Source organism: Dipteris shenzhenensis, chromosome 29 (genome assembly GCF_047967505.1).
Source record: "Dipteris shenzhenensis isolate YYH24624 ecotype China chromosome 29, Dip_SZ_1.0, whole genome shotgun sequence".
Classification (NCBI taxonomy): Eukaryota; Viridiplantae; Streptophyta; class Polypodiopsida; order Gleicheniales; family Dipteridaceae; genus Dipteris; species Dipteris shenzhenensis.
In genome coordinates, this window is record NC_141624.1 from 9,470,525 (window position 1) to 9,480,498 (window position 9,974).

Sequence of the window (9,974 nt, forward strand, 5' to 3'; positions counted from 1 at the left end):
GCAATTTGAATCCTCGCCAGGGTTTGTGCAATGGGACACGGTTGACATGCAAAGAGTTTCACACGAAAGTGTTAGAAGCTGAAATCATTACCGGTACCAATGCTGGTGATAGAACGTTTATTTTAAGGATAACATTCATTCCGACCAACCTTAAACGTCCATTTGACATGAGGAGACAGCAATTTCCTATCCGATTGGCATTTGGCATGACAATCAATAAGTCACAGGGCCAAACATTGTCTGTTTTGGGGCTGTACTTGGCGACACCGATATTCAGTCATGGCTAACTATACGTGGCATTTTCACATATCCGAGCATCAAACGCTGTTAAGGTTTTCATTTCGCAGAGTGCGTCTGATGCCAGGGGTGAGGAGATGGATAATACTTTTACCACAAATATTGTGTACAAGGAAGTTTTGCAATTGGCAACAGCAAGAGCCTAGGAGTATGACATTGCTCTTTCAGGCCCTCCTCAAACTTTCTTGGGTGGCAAATCCTCATTTCGGTAATCTTTTTTTAAGTTCTTTCAATATTCCAACTATCATAGGTCTTTGGGAATGTTGGCTATTTATACAAATATGAAGTGAGATGTAATATTTCTTGACTGTGTCCTTGATAATGTTTGGATTTCATTTTTCATTTGAGTTATGGGTTTGCAATACACTACAGGCTATTTTCTCTTCAAAGCTTATTGTTTTTTCTAGTATATTTAGATTGACATGTGCATTCTTTTTTTTGCAATGCGATAGGATGTCTAGGTAGTTCACGTTTGTCACCGAAACAAGAGCACAGGTGCAAGGTACATAGTTGCTTAACAACCACATTTTATGTTGACATGTTTAATAGTATAGTCACTCACTTTTAGAAAATTGCAGATCCTGCATGCTGGGGACCTCTGGAGAGTGTGCAACTATTGTTGGATTTGCTTGAGCTGGAGAGCTACCTTGGGTAAGAACCGTGTACATTGTTTGTTGCTTTATTTTTGGATTATATGTGAGTGGGAAAACATGCTATTGTTTGTCTTTTAAGACTGCTCCTAATTCAAGGTTTCTAATGAATCTCGACGTCCACAATCCTTTGGATGGACGAGTCCATTTGGGATATTACGCTGTCCTGGCTTGCTGGCATCATAGGGATGATGGACCACAGACGATCACTGTTCATTGGCTGGGATAGTATGAATGTGTGCAGACACGAATTTTCTATCGAGGGCAAAATGGGGACTACACGTACACCTTTGTGAGCATTATTGATAGCCCTTTTTGTCTGAGTAAGTACTCTAAAGAATGAGTTGGGTTTTACCAACATACATGTATAAAAGTTTTATGGCTCAATAATTATAGTTCCTAAATTATCTTTCTATGTGATGCTGGTCCAGATATGATTGTTGGTACTCCGTTGTATGTTCGTAGCCACGGTGGATGCGGCAGACGTGGTGGACGTGGAGTGAATGGCTGTCGCAAGCTTTTCCCTATAGTATATGGCTGCAGACTTTTCCCTTAGGGATGTTTGTGTGTCTATTGTAGATTTTGTATGTTCAGTTATGACTTTATTTGCGGCTATGTATTTGGATATATCAATCAGTTCTTTGATGTAGCTATTGCATGTTCAGACATGTGACTACACTTTTGGATGTGATATTTTGAAGTACTCTGTCATAGAGAATTTTTTTTGGACGTGGCGGATGTGGAGTACATGGCTGGTGTAGGCTTTTCCCTATAGTACATGGCCGTAGACTTTCCCCTTTAGGGATGTTTATGTGTCTATTGTGGATTTTGTATGTCCAGTTATGACTTTGTTTGCAGATGTGTATTTGGACATATCAATGAGTTCTGTGGCTTCACTTTCAGATGTAATATTTTGAAGTACTATGTCATAGAGATTTTTTTTTGTTAGAGTATGTTGCTTGCATTTAAATGTTTCTTTTGTTATATTGTTGGTTTCAGACATTTTAGCATCTTGAGACCCCGCGGAGCGAGACGCTAGCCTGTCGTAGACAAGTTAGGTTACTCGTTTGAATAAACAATCTCTTTGCTTCATGTGTTGATCTCTTGCTGTTGTTCCATCATGTGGTATCAAAGCTATGTTCACCCTCCATGAGCCCTCTTTGAGTGCCATGTCATCATCTTCTTCACAATGAAGGATTGCTCCCCTCTCTTCCCATGTTTTTTCCTTAAGCTTGTTCTCCACCATCTCTGAGCTATTTCCCATGCCCTCTAAGCCCAAGCTTCCTTGTGTTGGGGCAAATCCTTGGCTATGAGGAACTAATGAGTGCTTGCATCGTTTTCACATGCCGACATGACGTCCAATCACCAAAGATCTACACAATTCTCCACGTAGGAGCAACCATTCATCAAATGGCTCTAGCTGCTATTGGGTGACACTACAAGGAGCATGTTGATGAAGTTTGAGCAACAATGATCCAATATACGAGGAGAACAGACACAAAAACAGTCAAAAATGGCGCATTTCTCACTGACGTTCTGACGCAACTTTGCGCCTCTGCTTCATGCTGGACACTGTCCATAGTAAGGGATTCCATTCCACTAGAAAGCCCTTTGTTTGTGGCTCTTAAAGTCTTCAATTGTGGTCTCCAACTTCAAACTGTTCAATTTGGGGGTAACAATGATCTTTACTTCTACTATGAAACATTGAACATGGTTAAGTGCTAGAAAGTTTCATTATTATGTCAGTAATTTTTGAGCTTTTGGATTCTTGCTCATTTGAACTGATCTAAATCATTTTTCAGCTTCACCTTTGCAGCACTGTCTTGAATTTGACAGTTTTGGGAAAGCTCATGATGCATTTATGATATATTTTGAATTGTATGCTATCTTTGTAAGGGACTAGACACTGCCACATCAGCGGTAAGACCTTCCCTATGGCGTCCAAAACCAAGATAGATAAGTTTGAGGGAGAGGGTTTTCATACTTGGCAGACCAAACTAAAATTTATTCTCATGAAAAAGGGGATCTGGAATGTGGGTAATGGAAAAGAAAAGAAACCAACCACTAGGGAAGGAGAAGCTTTATGGCTCCCTAAGGATGAAAAAACACTAGCCATAATTGCTCTTGGATTGAGTGATTCCTTTTTATGGCTCCCTAAGGATGAAAAAACACTAGCCATAATTGCTCTTGGATTGAGTGATTCTTTTATCCACCACATTGATGGCTATGAGACTGCTCATGTTGCATGAAATCATCTTGAGTTTGTCTTTGAGCACAGGGGAGGTGTTCTAAGTTTAGCTTGCTCTTCAAATTCTTTGATCTAAAATTGGATAGAGGAGAATCCATCTCTTCACATTTAAACTCCATGAAGAGCATATTGACTCAGTTATCTAGCATCAAGTTTAATCTTGATGATGACATTGTAATTGCTATCTTACTCAGAAGCCTAACTGAGGAATATGGCACTATTGTCACTACTCTCACCAATATACCAGAGATTAGTTTGGTGGAAATTAAGGCATCCCTCTTGGAAGAGGAAAGGAAAATCAAACAAAGAAATGACTACAAAGAACATGGGGCATATTTGGCCAAAAGCAACTTCAAGGGATCTACCAACAAAAGCAAGATGAAGTGCAACTTTTGTGGACACTTGGACATTTTGAGAAAGAGGGCTATGCAAAGAAGAAATGTTCAGCAAACCTTGTGGAAGAAGCAGAGCAAGAAGAAGAAGAGAACCAGAGGATTTAAAGCTCTCACTGCTCTCACCACCCAAGTCAATCTTGATAAGGGTGATGACCCATATGTTTTCTAAGTTGTTTGTGTGGTCAATAATGGTTCTCTGCCATGGATAGTCAATACTTAAATTATTGTTAGTCCTTTGTTTTGAGTTTTTACCTTGTTGGACCCATGGGTATTTCCATACATAGTCATTGTCCAATCCTCCATTTGGACGTAGATGTACATTGTAATCTCTTTTGCTCATTTTTACTCGAATTGTACTTTTGCCCTCATTTATATTTACTGTAACAAGGACTAAAATACCAGGAAAGAAGGACCACAATTTCCTTGGTTTATGACCAAAATAGTGCTAAAATAACTCCAACGACCCATGGTTGTGGTTGCATGGAGCTACATCTCAAAAAACACAATTAAACTTTCAAAAAATGCAATTGATGATATGGCCCTCTCCCCTCTAGCAACATTATACAATATCCAGGATGCCAATAGACAGAAATGGCATGTTGATATGGCCCTTGCCCCTAAAGGGGACCCCTCCAGGGCCATATCGTCAATTGCATTTTCCTTGGTTGCACAATGGAATACATTTTCCTTGGTACACAAATGTATAACTCTAAGAACCAGCGCAGTGGCTATCATAGATCTCCTTCTGTTTGTAAACATGCTGGTCGTCATAGACCTTTTCTTGCAATACATAAAAATAGGTAACTGAGCTATAACTCCAAGAACTAGCGCGGTGGTCTCTCCAAGGCAACCTTGAATTCTGGGCAATGAAAGGTTGTCAGGCCAGAGACTATGCTGAGGCGATGCTTAGAATGATAGATTACATCTCATTAATACGCCAAAAACCAACGTGGTGGTCTCTCCAAGCCAACCTTTGATTTGCATGGGCTACGGGCAAAGATGCAGCAAAAGGCTACATGATGACAGGTGGTCCTGCACTACGACGGTGTTCAGAATAATAGATTGCGTCTAATTATCATGCCAAGAACCAGTGCGCAGATCTCTCCAAGCCAACCTTCCATTTTAATGATCTGCATGGGTACGATGCCTAGTGACAGGTGGCAAAGCTATGGCAAAAGGCTACGCGATGATAAGTGGTCAGGCGGCTTAACTATGCTGCACGGAATAGCACATAGATGCCGTGTGTCGAGCTATGCGGTGTTCAAAATAAATAGATTGCGTGTCACTATTATGCCAGTGCGTCTTCATGACATTGAGAAAATTTGCAGTGACAGTGCGGGTCCGTGCAAAATTCAAATATTTACCCAGAGGGGCATCGCGTTGTGGCCCCAAAATGGCCCTGAAAATAGTTTCACGATTGGAAGCAAACGTTGACCCTTTTCTCAAAGACTGCTTAGCAACTTTGGTATCAGCCGATTGAACTTGCAAATGTAACTCCTTTTGGGGATTTCCAACACTTATTCTAGTGACCATCAAAGGAGTCGTAGCGAAAACGGTAGGAGCAAGAGCATGGAGAGTGTTTTCATTTGTCAATGGGCTTGCCGAGTAAGAATCAAGAAACCAGTCAGAAGCAATCAAAATAGCTGCAAATCTGACAAAAATTATGCAAGAAAAACAGAGAATCGAGATGCCCAAAAAGCTAAACAAACGATGAAGCCGAAGATGAAGAATGAAGTACATTACCCCTTCCAAAAGTGTTGGTGTCCATTTCCATCACCCCAGTCATGCTACCAAAATCTACCATCTCAAAGAATCTAACACTGAGAAAACACATAGCAACAAAGACACTACCATTAACGAGAGAACATCTCAATTTATAACCACCATGAACATGTGCATATTCAGTCATCTGCGCCATTGAATAGATGAAATCCCTTCCCAAATCTAGCCCTTCAATGGCAAATCCACCAGCAGGAGAATGAAGCACAGCATCAACCACACATCTCGTCAGAGAAGCCGCCATTCTCCATACGGCTATTGATGAATTTGTGCCTGCAAAGTCGTGCGGAGGAGAATTAAGGCATCAAAGGGACTTTATGTAGTGTTGAAATGTTGAACGTTGGACCAATAAGACTTTTACACGTGGCATGTACTAAAATGTGAAAAATATGCCTATTACCTTTGAGGAGTTGAAGAGCCATCACAATACCCTTCCCTATGTGGGGCAGACCAAAAGGAGTACACCGTTGACACTAACAACGAAGGGGGACATACTTCATAAATTAAACAAAGGTAACGTGCAAGCATAGGAAACCCGTGTGATCGAGAGGCCTCACGATCAAAAGGGGTCCGCCTTGAAAAAGAAGAGGCGATTTCTTAAAGGGAAGGGAGAGGCCTAGAGGATACAGGGGGCTAAAGGTCAAAGAAGAATACAAGGTTTAAGCAGCGTAGTCGATATGATCCGGGCTGCGGTTTAACAACACGTGCCTCGTCGTACCTCCCTAAATATGCATCTCTCGATTTTGCTTCTTCACAACTTCTCAGCGTCTCATGGCCCTCCCTTGCCTTTCCTCCCCTTCCCCACTCCTGCCCTGCCTGCCACCACCTGCCGTTCGAGCCTCCCTGCCTCCTGTCAGGATTGCCTGCTCCAGAAGACGACATGCTGGAAGTCTCGCCGCTCCCTCCTGCTCCATTCATCATAATTTCGATGGAGGTTAGCACTACTGTCGTTGCTCTAGGGAGCTTTAGAAGAAATTTTAAAACAGTTACTGATCCTTGTTCTATGAGACGCTCAACAGACATCTGTCTTGGTTTCGTGCAGATGAGTACGCAGATAGTGTTGATGCGAGTATGATGGTGTTGAGGAAACGCCTGCAGGAGTTAACCGGAAGGCAGCCAGGCGCTGCTAGTGCTCGACATCCTCAGGATTTGGACGGAAGTGACCACTCCAATATTGTTGAGGCAAACATGATGGTGTTAAGGAAACGCTTGCACGATTTGAGGGGTCAGGAAGCACGGCAGGGGCAGGAAAACTGGATGAAATGGGAAAAGGATTACTATTTGTTCTACGAAGAGGAGATATGCTTGCTCACGGCGGCTTTACAGCACCGACTGCTAAGCTGTCGGCCTAGCGTGTTCATCTCCCTTGCAGCTTGTACATCGATATCTCTGCCGATAGCAGGAGTTTATACTCTATCTGCCATCATATCCTGGCTTGTTTCCCTGGCAGGAAACCTTCATTCCTGCTAGGATTTGCGCACGTGCACCTCGAGCTTTCCTTCTTCAGAAAGAGGAGGCTTAAGCGGCAACGACCAATTCACGCTCGCGGAAAATCTATCACCCCGCAGACCCGTCCCCTATGGCACAAGGATAGCAGAAGTGCGGTTAGCCTGCAATCTCGATTTGCAGTATGCGCGGATCACCACGGTTTCCTACCGAAACTGTTGCCATACTACTTGTGCAAGGCTTTTAAGCAATCTGCAGTCATCACAAAGAACTGTAAGTTTGCATCGTACAGAACCACATACTGGGTCCTCAAAGGCATGGAACGAAGATCAAATCACGAAGGTGCAGCACAGCTTTCCACCCATGGCGAGCAATTCATCCATAAGACATTAATGGTCGTAAGAATGCTCGTTTGGTTGAAAGCCCGGATAAGAGATATTTGGAAGGGGTGCTTGGCGGGCTCGTGGTGTGGAAGACAATTCATCAATGGCTTCCGGTCGGTTCGCGGGTTGGGGTGACTGTCCATCGTGCCGACTTACAGGTATCATATATGTTTGATAATGACGTGGACGTGGACGTGGACGTGGACGTGGACTTGTATCATATATGTTTGGGGCTCATGACTAGCAAGAAGATCTCGTGAGTGATAATTCTATGGGATGTTAGTTCTCTCCTTTTTCAGTTGTATTGAGGCTGCTAGGCTACAGGCATAGTGGCCCTTTAAGGTAGCCCAGTTTCGTATGTTTAACATGAAATCCCAAAACAAATATGTACTTCCAATGCAATCATCTCACCAAATTGAAAAAATACCAAGGTAATAGCTGAATGTTTCTCCCAAGCAATCCTATTATCGGCATCCAAATGACAAGAACACAATATTGTATCCCAAAATATAATGCCATAAGATCACCTAAAATTTATACGAGAGAAATTAAGAGCCCAAAGATAGGCACCCTAATCCATATGTGCAATGACTTGCTAGTGTGAAACTGATTAATGAAATTCCATAAATGAGTGCGATGAAAGTGTGATGCACTCCAAAATTTGATTGCAAAATAGCATGTCTCTACAATGAAGACATCAAATGATAGGAGACATAGACATAACTACTCCTCTAGACCAATGGCATCCACACAATCCAACAAATTTGATGTAAAAATTGCTTCCATGTCATATCTTAACAGAAGACTTCCAAATCAAAAATTCAAGCATGACATTAGACTATGTAAACCAAAATGACTCACCTCTATGTGTGTGAAGATCCGATTCACAACCGTTGGATCCTAATCCTCTCCCATGACATGGACCCCAACCTTCACCCCTGCATCGGAGGTCCCACCCGCCCAACAAAGAAATCTAGAACCACTCCTCCTCTTTCTTCATACAATTTTGTGGCACTCAACTTGCAACACAAAATGTATAAATCTAGAGCCATTTCCTAGATTGCCATGGCAAACTCAAAGTAAGAGATAACAACATGCAACTGTATAGCATGAAGACCCATAAACCTTCAATTTTCTAGATACCTACTATTACCAACAATGAAGACACTCCGATAAAAGAAATAATGTAGTCCCTCTAAAAGAAACCAAAAAGTAAAAGTAATCCAAAACAAGGAATTAGCTCACCTGCCTCCCATCAAGTCCCCTTCCAAAAGCATCCACACCCCTCAAATGTATGAGGTCATGAACATGGAAACCACATCTCCCCATCTGCAGTTTTATCTCCCATCTGCGAGTGGTGGAGGAAATTGATAGTAGCCATCATGAGTCATCCAACATGGCCACACTCAGTCCGAGCACTACCTCAATCAGATAAAGGAACCACTTAATTCAATCAAGCAAGCAATCACAACCCTCAACCACCATGCCAGTGGGCATGTCCAATAGAATTACAACCGCACTATAAGAGGTTTGGTCCCCCTTTCTTGATATTCCATCATGCCTTGCATGCAACCCCGAGAATATCTAATAGCATCAATCTCTTTTGATTTCTCTTTTTTCCACAATGCATCAAACAATCCCACAACATCAACACAAATTATAGTAGATCCAACAATTGTACTTTTTGTGATTACCTCCCCCTTGGACCTATAATAATCTAAATCCTCCCTTCTCCTCAGGTTGGAGATCACCCATCTCCACAACTTTTCTATCCACACTTGAGGCTAAGCATAAGAGAAAAAGAAAGAAAGCATATGCTTATGCTTATGCATGAGCATATGAGCATAAGCTCATGCACGAGAAGGGAGCATGATGGAGGTAGAGCATGAGAAAGGCTGTGAGGTAAGTCATGAGAGGTAGAACATGAAGGTCATTAGGGAGGTCGTGAGAGATAGGTAGAGATAGCTCATGAGGTAGGTCGTGAGAGAGAGGTAGGGAGGTAGGTTGCGAGTGGTAGACCATGAGAGTTAGAGTATGAGGGAAGAGAGATAGGATATTGATAGAGGAAACATAGAGAAAATGTCTAGTAAGAGGAAGTAAAAGAGAGGAAATAAGAGACAAGAGAGACAAAGAAAGAGACATTAGGAAAAAAGGGAGCTCATTTTGGGGCCTTTTACGGTTTGGAAAAATAAGCTCTCAACCAATCAATAGAGGGCCAACATAACGTTGAAAATTCACGAAAATAAGAGAAAATAGAAAAAAGAAACAATACTTTATGTACGTACAAGCTCAGGGGGGTCACTATGTGTAAACCCTCTATATCACGTGCGTTCAAGGCATATTTCTAAAATCCCTTATCTGTAAATTTTTCATTAATAAAATGTACCCTTTTTCTATACAAATCTGTAAATTTTTTTGAAATTTGTTTTAAATACTCCCTTATGTAAATTAACTTTTGTTAAGTTTAGATATTAAAAACATCCTTCTGTTGAACTCACGTGATAGGGTTACATATAATGAGTGACCCCCCCGAGCGTACAAGCGTGCTACATTAATGTGGAGATTGGTTTTTTATTCTCACAAGGTCTTTGGACAAGAAGATAGAATCTAAACTGACATTTTATCTGACAAGGGCCTTCCCGCTTCCACCTTCCTTTGAACTTTGAAATGTTGTGCCGCCTTTCCTTCAAAAGGTCTACCATTCTACACCATTGCCTCATTGTGCAGCAGCCTTTCTTTTCCAAAACTGCTCCCTTGATCCTGTTTGGCGTAGAGT

General features: G+C 41.8%; 1 protein-coding gene across 1 annotated transcript; it reads left to right on the forward strand.

Annotated features, from left to right (window-relative positions):
• Nucleotides 1–6,127: 6,127 nt before the first annotated feature.
• On the forward strand, nt 6,128–7,351 carry LOC147882407 (uncharacterized). Its single transcript, XM_087401101.1, has 2 exons — nt 6,128–6,303; nt 6,412–7,351. Exons 1-2 carry the CDS (start codon nt 6,141–6,143, stop codon nt 6,837–6,839), a joined length of 591 nt encoding a protein of 196 aa, XP_087257227.1. The 5' UTR covers nt 6,128–6,140; the 3' UTR covers nt 6,840–7,351.
• The last annotated feature ends 2,623 nt before the right edge of the window (nt 7,352–9,974 follow it).

Bases quoted from the DNA above. Each gene is read 5' to 3' on its own strand.
- LOC147882407 (XM_087401101.1), top strand. From the start codon at position 6,141: ATGGCCCTCCCTTGCCTTTCCTCCCCTTCCCCACTCCTGCCCTGCCTG. The intron at 6,304-6,411 runs GTTAGCACTACT...GGTTTCGTGCAG, and splicing joins TCATCATAATTTCGATGGAG to ATGAGTACGCAGATAGTGTT.